We start from the raw sequence: 24,259 nt of genomic DNA, 5'->3' as shown, positions 1-24,259 counted from the left end.
TTGGGCCCAGTCCTGCTGCTGCCTCATATCTCTTGGGGAAGAAAGCACCCTGGCAATATCGAGGGGAGATGTGCCCAGGGAGTTAATCGAATGCATCTCTGCTCCAGTTGGTTTATCACTGTACACGGGAGACCTCCAAACTGCTCAAGTTTGCAGCAAGTGGATGGGGTTGGAGAGCGAGATGAGCTGATGGTCTGAATGGCTTTCACTTTCAAGGTTTCTTCTCTGCCACTAAGGTTTGGGGTCTCAGCTCTTTCAGGAGGGGAGGACTCCCTTTGATACTCCCCAGGTGATATGACCGGCAAGTGATGGGAGATGGTTCAGCTGGTCCCCCAAGAGGCTCCACCTTGCTTTGTAGCTTTCTACAGGCAGTTCCAGCCCTATCCATTGCTCTGTCCCAGAACCGACCTTGGCATATAGTAGGCCACCAGGCAATATTTGTTGAACAAATGAATGACCCTTACGAAAGTTCAAGGTAATAGTATAGTCACAACCCAGTTTATCGAGTGCTTACTATGTACCAGGCACTGTACGAAGCCCTTGACATGCCTGACCTCGTTTAATCTCTCCAGCAACCTATGAGGTCAATACTACTATTATCTGGACTTAACAGATGGGGAAACTGAGGTTCCAGTGGTTTAAGCAACTTGATTAAGTCACACAGCTCGAAAGAAACAGGACTGGAATCCAGGGTTCATGTGCTTGCTCTTCAAGTACTTCATCCCTCTAGAGATAGGTCAGTCGCCATTTCCTTAACCTTGAACATTTTCTGTCTCTTTTCCACAGGTTTTCCACCAAGTACTGGATGTCTCAGACGTGCACAGTCTGTGGGAAAGGGATGCTTTTTGGCCTCAAGTGTAAAAACTGCAAGTAAGTGACTGTGCCCTGCAGTGACTTTTCGCAGCACCCGATGTCAGCTAGAAGCATGCAGGGCACTGAACAGCCTTTGGGAGTTTGATTTCTTCACTCTTGGGAGAGTTGTTTGCTTTGTTTTTCAGAAATACATTTGAAACGCACCTGTAAGTTTGGGTAGGGGGTCAAGGGAGAGCAATTCTGAATAAGAACCAGAGTTAATGGAAGATCCTGGAAATGTCTAATGCTGTGTGCTGAGGCACAGTGATACTTCTCGTTTTTGTAACATCTAAGGCCAGGGGTTGGCAAATTCTTACTCGAGTTGACCAGATAGTAAATATTTTAGGCTTTGCAGACCATAAGCAGCCGTAAACAATACAGAAACAGTCTTGACAACTTCATTTATTCCAATAAAACTTTATTTGCAAAAACAGACTGCAGGCTGGCTGTGGCCCTCAGCTGTAATTTGCTGATCCCTGAGTTAGAATTTGCCAACTCCTTTTCTCTGTCTCTTTTTTTTTTTTTTTTTTTTTTTTGAGATGGAGTCTTGCTCTGTCACCCAGGGTGGAGTGCAGTGGTGTGATCTTGGCTCACTGCAACCTCCACTTCCCGGGTTCAAGCAATTCTCCTGCCTCAGTCTCCTGAGTAGCTGGGACTACAGGCCTGTGCCACCATGCTGGCTTTTTGTTGTTGTTGTTGTTGTTGTAATTTTAGTAGAGACTGGGATTTACCATGTTGGCCAGGCTGCTCTCGAACTCCTGACCTCAAGTGATCCTCCCCCGTCAGGCTCCCAAAGTGTTGGGATTGCAGGCGGGAGCCACCGTGCCTGGCTCCCAAGCCTTTCTCTCCTTTTTCTTTCTCCTCATGGTACCTTTTTAAACCAGCCTTGTAATTATCCCCATTTTACAGATGTGAAGGCTGAGTCTAGCAATGAAAAGTCACTGTGAAGAAGTGACAGTCAGGACCTGAACCCAGATCCCTAATTCCTTTTCTGCTCACCTTCTGTAGTATCATATTGGTCTGGAGTTTTGATGAGAAGGCCATACCACCCAAGCTCCGCCTCACCAAGCTTCCTTTCTCTTCCACACCCCCATTCAAGGTCATGGCTAGCAAAAGGTAGGGAGGAAGAAGAAAACTGAGACGCCAGATGTGGGCTCTGGAGTCAGACTAAGCTGGTTTTGAATCCTGGCTCTGCTACTTGGCAGCTGCCTGACCTTGGGCAAGTCACTTCACATTTCTGTCCCTAGTATTTTCATCTGTGTGAAAGGAATAATTGATATGGTCTGGCCGTGTCCCCACCCAAATCTCATCTTGAATTGTAGCTCCCACTATTCCCACATGTTATGGGAGGGACTTGGTGGGAGATAATTGAATCATGGGGGTGGTTTCCCCCATACTGTCCATGTGGTCGTGAATAAGTCTCATGGGATCTGATGGTTTTATAAGGGGAAACCCCTTTTGCTTGGTTCTCTCATTCTCCCTTGCCACTGCCATGTAAGAAGTGCCTTTTGCCTTCCACCGGGATTGTGAGGCCTCCCTAGCCGCTTGGAACTGTGAGTCCATTAAACCTGTTTTTCTTTATAAATTACCCTGTCATGGGTATGTCTTTATCAGCAGCATAAAAACAGACTAATATAATAATCTTGCCTGCCTTGGGTGGCAGTGAGCATTTGATAAATCAGCACACTTGAGAACATAACACAGTGCCTGGCTCAGTCCAGTCCTTTGTAAGAAATTGCAATGCCTTGCTGTCTGGCCTCAATCTCTCCCCCCCTCTCTCTCTCCTTCTGTGAACATGTATTACATACCCCTTCAGGTCCAATACTATAAAATAGTAACAGTCAACTTTATGTAATAGTTACAGATGAATGTGCATCTGTTTGCCTTATAGAAGTCATTTAGTTTAAAAGATTCTGAGAACTCCTCCTTCTGCTCTAGGCTTGCTCTTCCTTGTCTAGTCCAGTCAGAGGCCTCTCATTTAGGCCCTTTCAGGCCTCCCCACATCCCTGCCCCAAGATAGAAGTGAGAGAACGGCAAGGGCAAGCTCTCACTCTACCCACTCTGCCCCACCCCTGTCCATATCCTCCACCTGGCAGTCTCACCTGAGTAATGATAAGGTTGAGCATCCTTTCCTCCTGGAGTTGTGAGGAGCCTTAAGCCCCAGTGGTATAAAGAGAAGCACAGGCCAGATGCAGAGTCTCATGCCTGTAATCTCAGCACTTTGGGAGGCTGAGGCAGGAGGATCACTTGAGCCCAGGAGTTTGAGACCAGCTTTGGCAACATCGTGAGACCCCCATCCACACACACACACAAATAAATAAAATTTAAAAATTAGCCAGGCATGATGGTACATGCCTGTTGTCCTAGCTACTTGGGAGGCTGGGGCAGGAAGATCACTTGAGGACAGGAGTTCAAGATCAGCCTGGGCAACGGAACCAGACCCTATCTCTACAAAATAAATTAAGGTAAAAAATTAGCCAGGAGTGATGGCACATACCGTGGTCCTAGATACTTGGGAGGCTGGGGCAGGAGGATCACTTGAGCCCAGGAGCTTGAGGTTGCAATGAGCTGTGATTGCACCACTGCACTCCAGCCTAGGCAACAGAGCAAGACCCTGTCTCAAAAAAAAATTTTTTTTTAAGGAGAAGCAGGGGCAATAATTACCGAGCATTAGTACTTCAAGGCCACCTTCCTTGCCTTGGTCCTCTGTGAACCTAGGCTCTCAGGTGGTCTTTCTAACAACAAAAGGCACAAGGCTGGGCCTTTAGGTCTGGCCTCCAGGCTGACTGATTTTCTCCATACACCAGCAGCTCTGAAGTCTGAAGATACAGACTCATCTGTATCTAGTCCCACCACATTCCATGGGGGTAATGGCAACTCTTACATCCTCATACCTGCCGTGCGGAGGCTTTGAAGGCAGGTAATTAGATGACAGGGATGTAGCTGGGGTAGTGAGGCTGAACACTCCCAAGCTGTTTTAATTTTCAGCACTAGAGGCAGAACTCAGAAGTAGCCTTTGCTAGTGCTCTCTGTTCTAAAAGTCATGAGCAAAGCCTTAGGCCCTGCCAAGGATTGGGAGAGGAGGTTGTGGGAAGGATAGGGATAGGGTGGTGGGGGGTAAGCTTCAAGAACACAGACTTTGGAAGCAGTCAGAACTGAGTTTGGGTCCCAGCTCCATTACTAAACTCTTGTGTGAGCTTAAGCAGAGGTGTGCCATCATAGGGCTCAGTGTCTCTCTCTACAACACAAGTGTGACATTAGTGCCCACCACAGGGCTGTTGGAAGGAGTCAATTAAATGTCCATGCTCCAGATGGCAATGTTTTATCAGAGAACATTCCTCCCTATTCCATCTTGTGCAAAAAGGACTCCTGGCATATAAGAGACAAAATTCAAAACCAAAAATTCAAAACATGAAGATCTGACATGCTTCAGGAGTTTTGACATGGTGCTTGCAGAAACTACAACAGAATTGAGAGCTATCTCCAGTACGTAATTATGAGCATGCATTGCTAATATCACCAGTTGAAGCTGAGATGTGTTCTACAACTAAATTCCTGCAGTTTTTGCATTAGTTATAGTGAGGATAGAGGGTTATTTATATGTGTTTTCAAAGATTGGCAGAATTTTGGATGCTCTTATGAGCTGATAGAAGGGCTGGATGAGGGCTAGAAATGGGAAATGTACAGACCCCACTGTCAAGGAGTTTACAGGAGACACACCTATGGAAACTGAATGTCAATAAAATGAAAGTGTACACATAAAGAGCCGTGACAGGCGACATTTCAGAGAGGTGACACCAAGGATGGGGAGGCAGCTTCTTGTAGAAAATGAGCGGAACCATTTGTTCACTTATTCAACTAATATTTATTGAGCACCTGCTATATATACACCATGCACAACTCTAGACGCTGGGGAAACAAGAGTGAATAAAAGAGACAAAATCCCTTCCCTAGTTTCTATGCCGGGGCATGGGTAGGAGTTGGGCAGACAGTAAGTAAATTAGTAAATTAGGTCATATGATAAGATGATGCAAGAGGCTAAGAAGGTGGACAAAGCAGAGAAGGATCAGGATGGGGGCTGCAGTTTCAATTAAAGTGGTGAGGGATGGTCTCATACCTGAGTGAGAACTTTGCAAAAGTAGTAGTGTGTGATCTGGGTCATTTCCTGTCCTCTGAAAGCCCTTCCCGAAGCCTGGATTTGATCCTTCCCTGGAGGGAGTGATTTTTTTTTTTTTTCACCCAGAGCAAATCCAGTTCTGTTACTGCCAGAAACTCCCTGGGTGACAGGGATTGGACTGGCCTCATGCTATTCTACACATGGTCCCTGGACCAGCACCATCAGCGTCACCTGACACCTGGCTAGAAATGCACATTCTCGGGGCCCACTCCAGACCTGCCAAATCAGAATTTGCATTTTAAGATGGTCTTAAATGCAATGGCTGTGTTCCCACCCAAATCTCATCTTGAATTGTAGCTCCCATAATTCCCACGTGTTGTGGGAGGGACCCGGCAGGAGATAATTGAATCATGGTGGCCATTTCCTGCATACTGTTCTTGTGGTAGTGAATAAGTCTCAAGAGATCTGATGGTTTTATAAGGGGAAACCCCTTTCGCTTGATTTTCATTCTCTCTTGTCGCGGCCTTTGGGCTTCCACCATGATTGTGAGGCCTCCCCAGCCACATGGAACTGTGAGTCCATTAAACTTCTTTTTCTTTATAAATTACCCAGTCTCAGGGATGTCTTTAACGGCAGCATGAAAGCAGGCTGATACAGTCCTAGTGATTCTTTTGCACATTAAAGTTTGAGAAACACTTCTCTAGGTGATCTCCAAATTTCTTTCCTGAGCTACTTTTCATTTTCTAGATAATGGTTCTCAAACTTGAGTGTGCACAAGAATCCCCTGGAGGGTTTATTAAAAAGAAAAAAAAAAACAGTTTTCTGGGCTCCACTCCTAGAATCTCAGGTTCAATACCTCTGGGGCAGACTCCTAGAACGTCTATTTCTATCAAGTTCCCAGGCCATGCTGAGGCTGCTGGCCCTTGGACCCCAGTTTGCAAACCACCACCCTACATTAGAAGTAGTGGTTTAAAAAACAAAATCAAGCTTTATTGCCCAGCTGGACATTTCATAATGTGAGATGTTTGTGTAAGTCTTTGCTGACGGTTTTTCAGGCTCTTCTGTTCTTACATGCTTTAGCTTCTCTCTATAGATAGGAATCTTTTTCATCATCATCTCCCCAGCAAATTCATCCAGTAAATATTGGTGTGATGAGACCAAATGATAACGTGTGATTAGGAGCCAGGCACGGTGGCTCATGCCTGTAATCCCAGCACTTTGGGTGGCTGAAGCGGGTGGATCATTTGAGGTCAGGAGTTCGAGACCAGCCTGGCCAACATGGTGAAACCCCATCTCCACTAAAAATACAAAAAATTAGCTGAGTTTGGTGATGGGCGCCTGTAATCCCAGCTACTCAGGAGGCTGAGGCAGGAGAATCACTTGAACCTAGGAGGTGGAGGTTGCAGTGAGCCAACATTGCACTACTGCACTCCAGCCTGGGTGACAGAGTGAGACCCTATCTCAAAAAAAAAAAAAAAAAAAAAAGATAACATGTGATAGGAACACAGGCTGCAGGTCAGACACGCCTATATTTGAACCCTGACTCTGCTGCCAACTGGTTGTGTGGCTCCCTGGAGTATCAGTTGTTTTGTAGAAGGGGGATAATAATATCCACCTTACTAGATTGCTTAATGACAACGACAACGACAACAAAAAACAGGTAAGGTAATTGTTCAATGACATGTTCATCCTAGTACCCAGTCCATTAGAAGTGTTTAATTAATGTAAGCTAATGCTGTTACTAACTTTATGAATTAACTTTGGGGTACCCCTCCACCCAGGAAGCCAGAAACATCTCCTTCATGTCTAACCCCCTTCCCTCCTGCTCCGATTTAATGCCCACTTCCTCCGGAATTATCATTAGCTGTCTTGTTGGCATTCTGAATAGAGAGATTAATGAACTAATAGGAAATTAAGACTCCGAAAGCAATTTGCAGTTATCTAAATTGAGGCATTTTCATCTAATAGGTTCATGAGAGCGGAATGGAGTTTAGCTCTGAGTGTAGAATGTCAGCACAATTCACATATTGTCTGATAACTGGATTCAGCTGGCAGAAGTTTGCTTTTGCAGTAAGATGCTGATGGATTTCCCAGCCTTCAATCATGTGTTATCTGCATTCTTCCCCCTTCTCAGGGTCCTTCCACAAGTTTCTGCAGAGCTAAGATCTGGTTCCTTGGAAACCTCTCTACCCCTATCTGCATTTCTTGCAGGAAAATGCACAACGTGATTTGGGTGACACCTGCTCTAGAAAATGAGAGTTTAAACAGAGGTGCTTTTTCCTTTTTCTTTTCTTTTTTTTTTTTTAATGGGCTGGAGTGTGGAAGAGAGGGGAACATCTTCCAAAACCACCAGTGGATAAGTAGCATTTCAACTGTCTCCTATGCTTGTTTTAGCTACCCATTTTCTCTTCTCAGATTATGTTTTGGTTCTGGTTAGTTCAGCCATCTCTGAGCATGTGGGGATTCTTTGCTGCCACTCAGGGTATGAGGGTGAAAAAGACAAACTTGTTCTCGAGATGCTCACAGTCACTGTCAGTTCTCAAGGTGTGCCCTGGCCCCACCTATCTCGGGATCAAGGTGCAAGCTTAACATTGCCGCTTCCTGAGCCCGTCTGCAGATTTCCTGGACCAGGCTCTGAGCATAAGGCCTAGAAACGTGCATTTTACTAAGCCTCTCAGATACTTCGTATTTGAACTTAAGTGTGGAAGTGCTGTGGTGCTACATCAAGGTCGGGTGGATGCAGTAATGCACATCAGGATACTCTGCTGGAGGACCTTGAAGCTAAGCCTTGAAGGAAGAGGAGTTAGCCAGGCGAAGCAGCATCAAGGTGCTCTGGGCCGAGGAAACAGCCTGAGCAAAAGCTTGGACTGGGATGTTAAAGGCCTTGAGCATATTTTGCAATTGTTTGCACCAGGCAGGGACTAGGGGAGAGCGGAGATGGATTCTGCTTTGCAGCTGCAGGGTGGGCCAGTTATTGCCATGATTCAGGCTGCTGCTACCTGAGGCTCCAGGCAGGGATAGGATGGGGGTGGGAGGCGTTGCTCAGTGCCTAGCCAGACCCACTCCTAGAAAAGCGATCTTGGACTCAGGCTCTCATCATCCCAAGAGTGAGTTGTTTGCCAAGGACAGGACCACGGGGAGGAGCATGCTGGTGTCAAGATCACCCTTCCTGTGGGTGGCAGAGTGAGGAACACACACTAGGAGTTGTGATATTCTCTGCGTCACCTGCTCTCAGGGCCTTAGATTCGAAGGGTCTGATCAACTAAGGGATTTCAGAGTACTTCATAGATGCTTGAGGCTTATTCTTCCCTAGGACCAAGGAGCGCTCACTCCTCTGCTTTGAAGACAGGATGTTATTATAAACTCAGCGGCCAGCGGTCACAGTCTGACATCACCCACTTCCATCTTGTGTTCTGATCAGATTTCCAGTGATCTCTTTGACCAGCCGCTGCTACAGAGGCTGCAGCAAATGGCTCGTACCTTGCAGCTGCCTCACCCAGGTACCTGGGACTAAGCCCCTCCCCCTTCCCCAGGTGGTTCAGAGCCAGTGACTACCTTTTTCAGGGGTGCAAAATCCCAGCCTCCTTACCTTGAGACAAATAGATTTTAGGGTACAGTTTTTCCTGCAGAGATCCTCATGGGATGAGGCTGAGACTGGATTCACCTGAAACCACATCCATGCCTGGCTTCTCCCTACTCCCAACCTTGCTTCCTCCACAATGGAATAGGTTTCTTTTTCTCTTTTTTGAGACAGAGTCTCACTCTGTTGCCCAGGATGGAGTACAGAGGCATGATCTCGGCCCACTGCAGCCTCAACCACCCAGATTCAAGCAATTCTCCCGCCTCCGCCTCCTGAGTAGCTGGGATTACAAGTGCTCACCACCATGTCCGGCTAATTTTTGTATTTTTAGTAGAGACAGGGTTTCACTATGTTGGCCAGGCTGGTCTCAAACTCCTGGCCTCAAGTGATCTGCCTGCTTCGGCTCCCCAAAGTGCTGGGATTACAGGCATGAGCCACCGTGCCTGGCTGGAATAGGTTTCTTCTGAGCATACTCCCTCAATAAATCATTTGCAAGATTATTCATTTCAGGATCTGCTTCTACAAAACTCAACTTATGACAGTGAAACAACAGCAAGGATACAGACTGCAGAGAGAGAGCTGAGTTCAGGTCCTGGCCCTGCCACTCCCTCGCTGTGTGACTCTGGGAAGGTTTCTAAACCTCTCTGATACACAGTGAGGCTAACACATTCATTCCATGTGATGAGGTATGTTCATGCCCCGATAATAATGACTTGAGAATTCTTTCAAATTAGAATCTTTAAATACGTTGTTCAGCATTTATTTCATTGCAAAACCCGACTTTATATGAATGCAAAGTATAAAAAGAAACAGACCCACTAAATCGCTTCCATGGGTTGAAGCAACATCGAAGTTCTGGAAAATTTTAGCCCATTTTCGCCTTTTCTGTAGTTCTTGTTCTCTGCTTTTCTTTTAGAATTTTCTGAATCAGCCAACTTCTTGGAAGACATGTTATAGGGTTTATTTCAGTTTTTCTCAACCTTGGCACTATTGGCATTTGGGGCCAGATAATTCTTTGTTGTGGGGGCTGTCCTGTCGTTGGAGGATGTTTAACACCATCTACAGTTTCTACCCACTAGACACCAGTAGTACCCCCTCCTCACTCCCAGTTGTGACCATCAAAAACGTCTGCAGATGGCTCACGCCTGTAATCCCAGCACTTTGGGAGGCCGAGGCGGGCGGATCACGAGGTCAGGAGATTGAGACCATCCTGGCCAACACAGTGAAACCCCTTCTCTACTGAAAACACAAAAAATTAGCCGGACACGGTGGCAGGCACCTGTAGTCCCAGCTACTGGGGAGGCTGAGGCAGGAGAATGGCGTGAACCTGGGAAGCGGAGCTTGCAGTGAGCCGAGATCACGCCACTGCACTCCAGCCTGGGCAACAGAGCGAGACCCTGTCTCAAAAAAAAAAAAAAAAAAGTCTGCAGACATTGCCAAATGTTCCCTGGGGGTCCAAACTGCCCCCAGGAGAGAGCTACTCATTCCTAAGCCATGGGTCTATGGTGTGCATTATTCAGTTTTAGAATGTGAACTTGCAGTTGCTTGACCTGTGCTTGGACTCATTACTCAAACAGTCAACTTATAGGGTGAATCCTTATATATATTTCAGGTTATAGGGTGAACTACAGGGTGATCCACTCTGTAGTTATAGGGTGATATAGGCATTATAATCCCTATTATACAAGGGGGTGATCAACCATCCCAGTTTGCCTGGGACTTTCTGAGGTTTAGCACTGAGATTCCCAAGTGCCTAGAAACCCTTTGGTCAGGCCTAGGTTAGCCACCTTAACAATAGACGTAGGTCTTTACTAACTAAAGACATTTTATATGTTCCAATGTTCCAGTTGAGGTTACTGCCCACTTCTGTAGGAGTGAGACCCATGTTCGTTCCCCTAGTAAGGTAAGACATGGTGATTGGAAGCCTGAGTTAACCAGCGCAAGATTTCCAGTGTATTTCAGTGGTGTTTTCATGGCCTTTATACGAGTCCTCTTTCCTCCTGCCTGCAGTAGCTGGCCAGACATGCTTGTACCTACTTCTTTTTATGTAAACAGTCACTTTACTAATTTTTACTTAAATAAGCCATGCACTTCTCAATTGACTTTTGCAGCGTTAGTGGATCTTTTCACTTGGGTTTGTACACATCAAAATCCAAGTGAAAATGTCAAATAACACAGCAAAACCAAGCACATCTTGATTTTCTCTCTTGCCCTGTGCATTCTGCTCTCCTATGTTCTTGCATCAAAATATATTTTACCTAAAAATGTCCAATTTTTTTGCAAAATCGCTGCAGCCACAGGTGATGAGGAGATAAAAGTGTGAAGTAAGCCATGGCTGGTTTGAGCCGCCATTGCACTAATTTACCCAGACCTTAAAAAGTGGGGAAATGATGAGTGCTGATGTCGCAGCTGCTGCGAAGTTCCTGGAAGCTTTGGGAGTTTGTACAACAGGCAGGATATTGGCAGGATATAATTATGAGCAAGTATTTCAGAGATCACCAGCTTGAATCTTGAACTTACTTTTCTATTAATAGAAACACTTCAGTTTTTGCAATAATTATAATGGGAGTTAATCATCCTATATATGCGTTTTTACCTATGATAAGCAAAAATTTAGGTCTAATTATAGTTGTATCTGAGGGATGCTTATAATTCTACTGGGGGCTGAGGTGGGATTAGATGTGATAATGATGATGATAATTATGATGATGCTATCATGTATTGGGGGCTCACCCAGGTGCCAGACATTTTGCTAAACACTTTACATGCATGATCTCATTTAATCCTTGCCACAACTGTGGAAAGTAGGGTCTATTATTACCCCCATTTTACAGATGAGGAAACAGAGGCCTTCAGAAGTAAACAGCTGGCTCGAAGTGTCACGGTGTGTGGATCTGTTACTCAAACCCACTGATCGCTCAGATTCAAGATCCCAGACTTTTAACCGCTTTACATGGGCAAAGGGCTGGCTACACAGCAGGCCGGCAATAAATGCTACATGTCACTCTGCTTGCCCTTTAACTAAACAAGCAGAACAGAGTATAAGAATTTGGTCTCAATTCCAACCTGGACCAAAGCTTTTCCTCATCCCTCCCCCAGCCTGCCACACGCTCCCATCATCCTTTCTTGAATTGAAAGACGACAAATGGATCTTTGTGTTGTGATGAACACCTCTGGGTTCAGAGAGCCAAGAAGACTCTACAGTCACTTTCTTCTTTTTCAGGGAAGGCGAGGGAGAGGAGAGGAGGGAGGGTACAGCAAGTAATACATTTACAGCTTCCCTTACAGTGTCCTTTTATGGAGAGAAAATTGCTGGGGGTTCCTGGTGATTTTTCATGATGTCCTTGGAGCCCGAGGTCTGATTTATATGTCAATACTTCCTACCGCCCTTTGCTCATTTGTATTGTGGTTAGCTATAGACTAAAGAGCTAGACCCCACTGAGCTGTTAGCAGTGAGGGAAAGGGTGTTTTGATATCCTGCACTTGGAGCATACGGAGGCATTTCTAGAAGCACTGGCTCAAACAAGAGACCACAGGGGAACTCACACGAGACCAGAATGCTCAGTTGGTATGCAGTGAACCTGCACTTTTTGTTTTGATATCCTGCACTTGGAGCGTACGGAGGCATTTCTAGAAGCATTGGCTCAAACAAGAGACCACAGGGGAACTCACATGAGACCAGAATGCTCAGTTGGGGTATGCAGTGAACCAAGCCCTGCTGCAAAGGGGGCAAGGATTTGGTTTCGTGATTTTTTTTTTTTTTTTTTTTTTTTGCGAGAAGCCTTCAGAAACACTTAATGCAGTGACCTGGAAAAGGAAAGCAGGTACAGAGAGTAGGGAAGATAATGAGAGGGGAACTTTGCTGCCCTTTAATTGCAAGTTTCTGCTGCCAGAGGGGGTCTTTTCAAAATGCTTAGCCAGCATTCCCCTCCCTGTTTAAAATCCTTCATTCGCTCCCCCTTGCTCTCGGCGAAATCCAACTTCATGATGAGACTGTGCGCCATGTTTGCTTACTCCTCTGCCGCCTCGCATCTCTCCCCTCTTCATGCCCAGAGCTGCAGCTTCTCTGAGCCATCAATCCCCGTGGCAGGTCATGTGCCCACTCATTGACATGTCTTTGCACCCCATTGCTACTGCCTGGATCTTTCTTGCACACCTCTGCTGGCTCTCATTTATCTTTCAAGCTCAGGTCAGCCACCACTTCCCTCTAGGAAGCCTTCCCTGACTCCCCTCAAATCTGAAGTTCCACCTTCTGCCCTTTTCTGTCACACCATATTACATACTACTATGTTTTATTTGTCTATTTACCTGCCTGTCTTCCTGACCAGACTTTAAACTCTTTGAAGGCAGGGCCATCTCATTTCTGGACGGTTCACTGTTTAAACCTCTAGCGCCAGCACAGTGCTTGGCACATGGTAAATGCTCAGTAAATGCTTGTTGCTTGAGTAGATCTCAGTAGGGACCTCTGGAGAGAGAGCAGTTCTTGCCAATACAAGCTCCCCAAATCTGGTTCAAATCCAGCTGGGCTCATTTATAAGAGGCAATTTGGGCGCAGTAGGATGAGTAGAGAGACGTTCATGCTTGAAGCCACAAGAGATGGGTTTACATTCTTGGACAGTAAATTTCTTGCTAGACTGCAAGATCTTTAAAGAAAGAATTCTTGTCTTATTTAATTATTATACCCCCAGTGCCTAGCATAGCCCTTGGCACAGAGAAGGAACACAGTGTTTTCTTGTGGGCATGCAGGGATGAATTGTCCCAATTCTGCCCATCACTATCTGAATGACTGAGCTTGTTACTGGACCCCAGTCTTCTTGACTTAAAAATGGGTATACATGGAATACTATGCAGCCATACAAAAGAACGAGATCATGTCCTTTGCACGAACATGGATGGAGCTGGAGGCCATCATCCTTAGCAAACTAATGCAGGAACAGAAAACCAAATACCACATGTTCTCACTTATAAGTGGGAGCTAAATGATGAGAACACATAGACAGAAAGAGGGGGGCAGGCCAGGCGCAGTGGCTCACGCCTGTAATCCCAGCACTTTGGGAGGCCAAGGTAGGCAGATCACGTGAGGTCAGGAGTTTGAGACCATCCTGGCCAACATGGTGAAACCCTGTCTCTACAAAAAATACCAAAATTAGCCAGGCGTGGTGGTGCACTCCTGTAATCCCAGCTACTCAGGAGGCTGAGGCAGGAGAGTCACTTGAACTGGGGGCGGAAGTTGCAGTGAGCTGAGATTGCACCACTGCGCTTCAGCCTGGGGACAATAGACATGGCGGCCTACTTGAGCAAGGAGGGTGGGAGGAGGGAGAGGTTGCAAAAAAAAATAACTACTAGGTACTAGGCTTAGTACCTGGGTGATGAAATAATCTGTACAACAAATCCCCGTGGCACGACATGAGTTTACCTATGTAACAAACCTGTACATGTCCCCCTGAACCTAAAATAAAAGTGAAAAAGCAAAAGAAAATACTGGGGGGAAAAGTAACAGTTAAAAAGAGTCTTAAACTTCAAGTCTTAAACTTGATTGCAGTCTGAAACTTGAATTGAGGTTTTAAAGCCATGCACATAGAAGACTTAGAATTATATATCACATGATTACACATGACTACACAATGGGGCCACATCAATGAGGATTTATCACTTCTGTTTTCTGAAGAATGAATGAGCAAAATGAATGTATTAGATCTGCAGTGAGAGTAAACAAACAGATAAGTTATCTCAAACAGAATCTAATAAGGGTTAAAATATATATAAACATTTCACACAGTTTATCTCACATGGTAAAGGGAAATAATTATTATTCCTATTCTCATTGTCAATATTGTGATTCCATAGCCATATATAAATTGATATCCACTATTTTATTAACAAAAGTAAGCCAACAAAAGCTAGATGTTCAGTACTTTTCATATATTACATGGGTGTAACAATATCCACCTCTTAAGAGATTGCTGTTCAGGGGAAACGGGTTGTGTAATTTAGCACCTGGCTCAAAGTTTGTGCTTGTTTAATGTTTCCTCAATTGGATATTAGGAGCCAGGTTTTTAAAATGTTCCATGTGCACTCTGGAAGGAAAGACTGGGCCCTACTCAGACAGATTATTGTAAAGTTAGCTGGTATGGAACAAGAAAAAATAGGAGAAATGAGAGATCGAAGCTGATCGGAGCAAATTTTCATCCATTGGTTAGAATTGCCCAATGAACAGTGAGAAATTGACGTGACAGTCTTCCCTAGGAGGGGTCTTGCCTGTCCCTCCTGTGAACGCCAGCATTCGGATTCCAGCTCTGTGCCAGGCTCTAGGCTTGTGACTGCTTCACAGGGGGCCATGACACATCTTTCAAGAAAACAGCAGAGCTGCTTGTGAAAGAGACCATTTGTCCCCCGCAGTTCCCATGGAGATCCAGTTTGCTTCTGGTCAAATCCTGCCCCCCAGCCCCGCACTGGGAAGAAGGGAGGGAAGAAAGAAGGAAATGCAGAGGGGGCATCATTGCATTTCACAAACAAAGAGGGATACGATTTATAAGAAATAGAAGTAGCCTTTCAAAAACGTTTTGATAGGGATTAGAATGTTTCTAAATCTGCAGTGTTTGACAGATTTCCCCTTCTGCCTGTTCTTCTTTTTCTTTCCTCCTCTTTCCCTCCGTCTCTCTGATACTTACCCACCAGATAATAAGCACCAGGCACCTTTCAATGAAGGAGGAAAGGAAAGGGAGGTAGCACATGAGGGAGACCTAGATTCTGCCCTCAAGATAAATTCACATATTTAATTTTCAGACAGAGATGATGTCTCATTTAGCCAGCAACTCCCTTGGGGGAATGAGATGTTCCTCGTAAGCAACTTTTCCTGATAACTGAAGCTTGTCCTATTAAACCTTAGAAGTTAAAAGAAAAAAGAAGTTAACTATTTGCAATGAAAGTTTTAAATAAATCCTTTCCAAGTTTGCAGGCTCTACGAGGGTGGCAGGGCATTTTCTGCGTGTGCTCAGAGTGGGTCTTATCCCTGCCTGCTAAAGCGTTGACCTATTTGGTGCCTATGTGGTACTACTTAGACGTTCTCTCATTAGATGCTGCCTTGCCCTGCCAGGAAGGGCAGACCTGTGATTCAGGCTCAGGTCAGCTTGATTCCAAAGCGCAAACTTTTGACCATTTCTGGAACCATATAGGACCTTCCCTGGTGCCTGGGAATCCTTCAGACCCACCATCTTGAAACGTGGGGCTCCTCCTGGCCCACATCTGGTGTGGAGGTTTGCCTTCTTTCACGTTACTGGGGGCAGTCTGTTGTGTCCACCTCACCTCTTCCCTTCCTCCTTCGGGAATGGAGCACCTGGAGAACCAAATTCATTAGGGACTGACAGCATGAGGAGCCAAGGGTTTTGGTGTGAGAGCCATGGGGAAGGCCACGTTCATGCTCTGAATTTCTGTTAATAATCCTGGTGTTTTAATTGGGCTCCCTGTTTCCACAGACCCAGAGACAAGGATGTGAGGGCAAGTGGTTTATTTGAGAGGTGATCCCAGGCCACACCAATAGAGGAATGGGGAAGTGAGACAGAGAGTTAAGGCAGCTGGTAATGGGTGCATCAAAGAGCAGGTGCTTGGGGGGATTGGGGTGCAGTCCTAAAATGAGCATGCCTCTGGGTCATGCCACCCATGAGAGAGGGGGCTGGAATATCCATCAACCAACGCCCACCTATAGTTGGTTGAGGTCTCCAAGTGTTCCAGCCAGCCCATGTTTCCAGCCAGAGAAAGTCCTCCGGCAGAGGATCTTAGGGGCTTGCTGTAGAAAGCTGCTGCACAAACTAGCAATAATTATGGTAACTACCATAATAAAGATAACACCTGCCACTGCTTGAGTTTCTACTGTGTGCCAAATATTTGTTCTGGGCACCTTACTTGCATTATATCATTAGTCCTCACTGCAACCCAGAGAGGCAAGAGGCTACAATTGTCCCCACCTTACAGATGGGGAAACTGAGGCTCTGAGTGGATCGGCAGCTTGCCCAAGTTATCACAGCCAGGGAGTGGTGGTATCAGGATTTGAACCTAGGTTTGTTCTATATACTTTCCCCATTTTCCTTTCGGAGGAGAACATTGTATTCCGAAAGATTCAGGCTCCCTTTCATCTCTCATCTGGGAAGTAGAATGTATTCCTCTGATATGGTAGTTCTCAAGTTTCACGTGTGCTTGCTTAAAATTTGCATTCCCAACAGACACTTACCCAATCAGGACCTTGGAGAGTGAGGCCTGGGAATCTAATTTTGAAGCAGGTGGTCTCCTGGTAAATTACACGCTAGTAGCTCTTTCTTCCATGGGTAGGGAAAAGGAAAAGCCACATTTTGGGAAAATGATGCACATTTCCAGCTGGAAGAACAGTTTCCATTAAGAGGGACATAGTGTGCTTTGCAAAGCCTTGCTGTGGTCCCTCTTCCCTCTGTCTCCAGAGTCTGTGTAATTTCAGGGTTTGTCTAATCCTGCTGACTCTATTAGCAGATCCTGGATGTGCAGGCTCTCGTTCTTGACATCTGAACCTAAGTGCAAGGTTTAAGTGCCTGGGCATTGGAGATATTTCCCTTGGGGTTTTCTGCATGAGCAAGGCTGTGTTTCCACTGCTAATGCTGCCCACTGAAGCCCCTGGCTGGAAGGAAGAGTGTTTGGTCTCCCACTCCTGGGACAGAGGTCAAGGAGGGCTTTTCCATTACTGCAAGAGAGAAGCAATAAGGGACTCTGGAGAGGAAAAATGCCAAGGAGGAGAGCAGGAAACAGGCCAAGGTCATGAGCAGCCTTACCTGTTCTGTCTTGGGTTAGCAGTGGTCTACAGGTTAAACTAAATTGCATGCTCCTGATTCAAAGTGCTGCCCACGAGACACCAACAGGGCTTCTTTGCATCTGCAAGGCACTCTTCCAGCTGGGTTTATTAGAGATGACTTTTAGGTGGGGGTGTTAGAAAGGAAAAATATTCTTTCTTGAAGTTTCTGGGGTGGAGTCCAGCTATTCCAAGTGCAGAAACTTCTTGGACTGACTCCCCTTTGACATCAGATTCCCCACAGCTCAGGGCTTCCCAAACATCAGTCTGGCCATGTCATGGTCCTCAGAAACCTTCAGTGGCTTCACAGCACCTGCAGATTCAAATGCAGACCCTTTGCCTTAGCTTTTGGGGTCCCCACCCCCTCCCCTTCCTCGTGTCCCCACCATTCGTGTTGTTCTCTTCACTTTAAAAGTTCTCATCACTTTCAAAGCCTCATTGACCTTTAACTTTTGACCCTTGAACTCACCACACTTGTTCTGCCCTCCAAACCTTTGTGCTGGAACTCGGCTTCCCCTACCCTTGACACCTACCCAAGGACCTCCCTCATATCCCATCATTCCCCCCAACCCATTTCCCTGTAATATTTTTTCATGATCTTATGACATCTGCAATTATTTGATTTATCTGCTTATACATTTATCATCCCTCCCCATAAACAGAGAGGCTGCATTAGCCTTGTTCATTGTGAATCTCCGGTATCTGGGGCACTCCAGGCCAAACTCAGTGTTGAATGAATGAAAGGCCCGTTTCACATTTAGCAGAGCTCTGCATCAGGGCTTTGAAGCATCATGAGCTTTCCCATGGGGGCTGGGACCTTTCCCATAAGTCTGAGAGTCTGAGGGTCTTAGAAAAGGAATAGACAAAGAAAGCCAGGTCACAGTAACTTGGGATTTTGATTATCCTTGTGAAGTCAAGCATCCGTATTGGGAAGAGTTAGGTGTTATCTTAGGCTTGTCTCAAAGAAGGGCATTTTGACTCAGGTAGTTATAGCTCCCGGGAAGCTTCTACTTTACCCACACCTACCCCCAAGATGTTAAAGCAAAAAGAGTGCAAGTTAGGAAGGCATTTAGCATTGTGGTTAAAAGTTGGGCTTGGGAACTCTGTCTCTCATAGGCCATTTGACATCAGGTAAGTTATCCAAATTTGATGAGCCTGAGTTTCTCACTCTGTAAAATGGGACTAACAATAATTGCTACTTCTTAGGGCTGTTATGAGGATTAAACGAATGATGTAAAGCACTCAGGATATTACCTAACGCATCAAACATGTTAGTTCTTGTTATTTTCAGTGTCCTACAGTCTTTATGACATTCATGACCAACAGCACTTCCAAATGTTTTTCAACCATCTTAGACTTTCTGGTGCCAAGAGCTATGTCCTCTTTTTGTAGATTCCAAAATGTCTAAGTCAACTTTTCCCAGTCTAACTCAGACATTTGTCTAACACTCTGTCATGATTTTATCATAATTACATATCCGCTCTACTATTTTTACTTATTTTCTATTTATGGCCTTTTTAAACTTAAATTTATTGAAAGATGAAAATGTATCTCATTATCATAAATGAAAAATCAACATCATTTGCCATTAATATAAGGTGTGTTAGTCTGTTATGCATTGCTATAAAGGAATACCTGAGGCTGGGTAATTTATAAAGAAAATAAGTTTATTTGGCCCACGGTTCTGCAGGCTGTACAAGTATGGCACCAGCCTCTTGTTGGCTTCTGGTAAGGTCTTATAGCAGAAGGAGAAGGGGGAGCAGGGGTGTCACATGGTGAGAGAGGGAGCAAGAGAGATAGAAGGAGATGCCAGGCTCCTTTAAACAATCAGATCTCAGGGTCTCTAATAGAGTGAGAACTTACTCATTACCATAAGGAAGGCACCAAGCCATTTGTGAAGGATCCACCCTCACGACCCAAACACTTTCCACTAGGTCCACTTCCAACTTGGAGGTCACGTTTCAACATGAGATTTGGAAGGGACAAATATTCAAACCATCTCATAAGGCAACCTGGAAAAAATAAATTTTCAAATGGAAAAATCATTGATAAAATTCCCTGTGGATACTGCTACCTGTCGAAATCTGGGACTGGAGATAGCACCTGTTGGAGAGACCTCTCTGGTGCCATCAGATTGAAAGAGAATTGGAGAAGGGCTTACGTCTCACCCTGTGATTCAGCATTGTCTCATATTTCCTATGTCCCTCCTTGCTCCCCTTCTGCACTCTTGGTGGTCCCAGGTCTAACTTTTTCAGAGAGGAATTCAGAGCCCCATCAGAGCCATGAAAGACCAAACAAGAGAAAAACTGGGGAAATGTGCACAAATATTCCAAAACAATCAGCTAGGCTGGTGTTTCTCACACCTGAGCATGCATCCAATTCACCTAGAGGGCTTGTTCAGACCCAGAGTGCTGCCTGCTGCAGCCTAGCCTCCAAGTACTGATTCAGCAGATCTGCCAGGGGGCCCCAGAAAAGTTCCCAGGTGGTGCTTATGCTGCTGGTCTGAGAACACTACTTTCAGAACCACTGAACTAGACTAATTGGAGGAATCAATGTTGAGTCTGTGCCTGCATATTCAAACCATTATTTTAAAGAGAACTATCAAATCAGGAAGAGAGTAGGGGGCAACTGTAAAAGTTCCTACTTGTGAGTTTAGTGTATACGTCTATTTTAATACTAAATCTCCAAGCAGCCTGAGGGCCACCATCTGGCAAAGATGTTGGCTGCTGGAAGTTAGACTGGTATGTGCAAAATGGTAAGATAATCCAAGGGGATATGAATGGGGCACTTATGGCATCTTCCACAGCGTGTATCTATCCTATTGACATAAAACTCTAAAAGAAAAGGACAAAGCCAGGCTGCAGTAATTTGTGATTTTTATTATCTTTGTGAAGTCAGGCAACTCCAGGGGAAAGAGCAAGGTGTCCTCTTTGGCTCCTCTCAAAGGAAGACATTATCATTCTAAACTCTTCAACTGTATGCCTCTAAAACTTAATACCTGGCACCGATTTCATTATAATTGGAAGCCCTGGTTGAATGTGTCCTACAGCGTGAGGCTTTAAGAAAAATGAGCGGCCACCTTTGGGACCCCTGACCCTGGTTTTCTGTCAGGGCAAGTCAGTTAATCCAAGTTTTTCCATCTGTGAAATGGGAATGATAATAATGCCCATTTCGTGAAGTTGTTATGAAGATTAAATGACATAGTATAAAATGAATCTTCAAGTAAATGGAAGATGATGAGAAGAATTGTGATGATGATCAAAAATACAGGCTGATGGGAAAAGCATGATATTTGATATTTTTTAAAACATGAAGTCCGTGTGGGCAGTGCTAATAAAACAGCTGCCATCCACTCTTGGACCACCCAAGACTTACCTGAGAGAGTGGGATACTAGAAACCTCTCTCCAGAGATAATTTCCTGGTTTGCTGAGGATATGCCTTTGCAGTAGCTGCCCCATCTCATCTCACATCTTAGTATCCACAGCACCCAGAGCTTTCCAGACCACTGGGGGCATCCCATCTATCCACCTATCCATCTACCTACCCATCTACCATCCATCCATCCATCCATCCATCCATCCATCCATCTATCCTTCCATCCATCCATCTGTCCATTTATTTATCTATTCACTTCCTTATCTATCCACACATCAACCATCAATCTGTCTGTTCATTCATCTGCCATCCATTCATCTAGTCATCTATCTATCCATCTATCCACCCACTCATCCACCCACCCGTCCATCCACCTACCCATTTATCCATCTATTCATCCACCCATCCATCTACCATCCATCCATCTGTTCAGCCACCTATCAATCTATCCACCCAGCCATCCACCCACCCACCCATGCATCAATCCATCTACCAATTTATGCATCCATCTACCCATCCATCCATCTCTGAATCCATTCACCCATTCATCTACTCACCCATCTATCCCCCATCCATCTACCCATCCATTCACCCATCCATTCATCCACCCATCCACCCATCCATCCATTCATCCACCCACCCACCTACCCGCTCACTCAGCCATTCACCTATCCATCTTTCTCTCTCTTTATCTTTCTCAGGTTAAAGTGCCACAACAAATGCACCAAAGAAGCCCCGCCCTGTCATCTTCTGATCATCCACCGAGGAGGTAACTATTTAACACTTACTGCCCTAGGGGTAGGGGTGAGGTGGGGCTCCTGCAGGTCCCCCACATAGCTGTCCCATCAGGTTGGTTCTGAATACCTCTTGATCCCCACATACTTCCAGCATTGTTTCTTTCTCTCTGACGCCATGTTTCCTGACATCTGTCTCCTTTATCCTCCCCTATGCCTGTTCTCCCTGTTTCTTGCCCCTCTACTGGTCCCTCTGACACTTTAGCTCCCTTTGTCTCCCCACTTAACCCCTGCTCTCTCATCCTGTCTCCTCTCCTAATTTCTAGCCTCTTCTGTTTACCAATCCCATTGCTTTTCTTCCCACCAAAAAAAGAGCACTGGCTGGGTGTTTTTCCATTGTGTGTTCTCTAGATTTAATCAATTGGCCTTGTAAAAGTAGGCATGAGGAGGGGTATGTCTTGGGTCTGCTGGATTGGGCCATTTGTGTCCCATCTCCTGGGGCCCTAGGAGTGTCTGGGTCAACCTGTCCACATAGGGAAGTAGCAGCCCTGGGAGAGCCGCTACCAGGATTCCACTGCAAAAGCAAGACGAATCTGGCTGGAAGGAAAGACAGAAGGAAAGGCTTTTTCCTGGCTGCCAAGGACTTACTTATAAGGGACACTGCCTTGGGAACTTTTGTAGTCCAGCTTTCAAAATAGTTCCCCTGATCCTTGCCCTATGGGGTGATCACCCCCAAACTCCATTATCCATATTGAAATTTATCTCCAAGGGACTTTCTGGACCTGTGCTGCCCAATACAGTAGCTACTAGCTACATTTGACTATTTAAATTTGATTAATTAAAATAAAATAAAAACACAAATTTAATTACTCAGTCCCACCAGCCACATTTCAAGGGCTTATATTGGTACAGATATAGAACATTTTTTTGACTGCAGAAAGTTCTACTGCACATCGTAGGCCAGATCCTTGCTATTCAAAGCATTGTCCATGGACCAGCAGCATCAGGATCACCTGGGAGCTTGTTAGAAATGCACGATTTATGGCTCCACCTCAGACCTACTGAATGAGAATCTGCTTTTTAAACAGGATCTGCAGGGAATTCCTATGCACCTTAAAGTTGAGAAGCACTGCTCTAGAGCAGGAGTCAGACATAAACTAAGATGCCTACGAGGGCCAAGTAGATGTCCTAAATGAGAGAAGTTGGCCAGAGCGGGCTGTGGGACACTGGAAAACCGAAGTGCCATCTAGAGAGGGTAGCCAGCCACTCCAGCTATGTGGACCTACATTGCCAGCATTTCTGACATTTCCAACAAAAGCCCAAATAGAGAATTTTATGTGCCATATGCTTATTTTTTATTTATTCAATATTTTTTGAGATAGAGTCTCTCTCTGTTGCCCAGGCTGGAGTGCAGTGGTGCGATCTCAGCTCACTGCAACCTCTGCCTCCTGGGTTCAAGCGATTCTCCTGCCTCAGCCTCCTGAGTAGCTGAAATTATGGGCACCCACCACCATACCCAGCTACTTTTTGGATTTTTAATAGAGACAGGGTTTCACCATGTTGGTCAGGCTGGTCTTGAACTCCTGACCTGGTGATCCACCCACCTCTGCCTCCCAAAGTGCTGGGATTACAGGTGTGAGCCACCGCGCCTGGCCCATATGCTTATTTTTAAATGTAAGCAGTTTATTAAAATATTTTAAAGTCATGCTGGCTGCCTCCCTGCAAGCCCCTCATCTATAGGATGGACAGAGCCTTCAAATCACCAGGGAGCAACTTTAGGGTACAGCAACTTGCTAATCTGACACTGAGTCCTCCTTCCCTGTCCTCTCACTTTCCCACTCCCATCTCCGCTGGCCTTGATCGGTGCATATTCCTGGGAATCTGCCCTAATTTAGAATGAACCCAAGGGAAACTTAAAGAAGGAGGCAAACTGCTGCTGAAATCACTGTGATGTGTCCCAAAGCCAACGGGCAGTTGGTTTTCGATGATCATTGCATTGTTTATCTCCAAAAACAGAGAAAATTGCAAGTGAAGGCAAAGTCTTCAGCTCCCTTCTCTTGCCCTTCCCACCCCACATCCTTAATTGAGAACCATCTGTTCCTTGAGTAACTGTATACACTCAATGAGGCTATTTTAAAACCTGAATTCTCACCTCTCTTGAGACCCTGCCTTGGGTCAGCCTCATTGGAAAAATTGCCTCCCACCAAATTCTCCTCTGTAGAGGGTTTTGCTAGAGGCTGATTCCCATATGGACAGAAGCAGCCTGCTGGAAGGTGATGGCTTTCAGAGGCTGACATTTGAAGAAGGGCTCCCTCCCACCCACCCTCAAGGCCATGCCGCCTTTTGTTCAAAGGTGGCAGGTGTCTGTACATACAGAGTGAACTGAACTTTGCAGAAATCCACCAGCTTCTTGCTTTTTCTCTCCGTTGGTTGGAAGTTGAAAATATAGTCAGTTTCCATGGTGATGGCAGCTCAGGCTAAGCAGAGAAATGAAATCCCTGGGTCAATCCGGAGCTTAAACTTCTCAACCAACACCCTCCCCTCACTGCTGCAATAAAACAACAACAACAACAACAACAACAACAACAACAACAACAGCTAACAAGTAACAATACCAGGCATCAAATTTGATTTTGAGCTTCTCATTTTTGCCCCTTGCTGTGTTCCCTGTGAGTAATAGAAGTAACAGAAGGGAGAGGGGCTTGGGCAATATGATTTGGATCAGGAAGCATTTATTTAGCATCTACTATGTGCCTAGCTTCCTGGAACAGCTGTCTTTCTTTCAGGG

General features: G+C 45.4%; 1 protein-coding gene across 2 annotated transcripts in view; it reads left to right on the top strand.

Annotated features, from left to right (window-relative positions):
* Positions 1-24,259, top strand: part of KSR2 (kinase suppressor of ras 2) — a 518,358-nt gene that overhangs the window by 391,413 nt on the left and 102,686 nt on the right. For both annotated transcript variants that reach the window (XM_063593706.1, XM_063593707.1), the window contains 2 exons: positions 787-870; positions 21,439-21,506. In XM_063593706.1, the coding sequence (XP_063449776.1) occupies positions 787-870; positions 21,439-21,506 (152 nt within the window). The remainder of the gene's footprint in view (positions 1-786; positions 871-21,438; positions 21,507-24,259) is intronic.

The sequence above is a fragment of the Pan paniscus genome, chromosome 10 (assembly GCF_029289425.2).
Source record: "Pan paniscus chromosome 10, NHGRI_mPanPan1-v2.0_pri, whole genome shotgun sequence".
Classification (NCBI taxonomy): Eukaryota; Metazoa; Chordata; class Mammalia; order Primates; family Hominidae; genus Pan; species Pan paniscus.
This window is presented reverse-complemented; position numbering and strand designations above follow the sequence as displayed.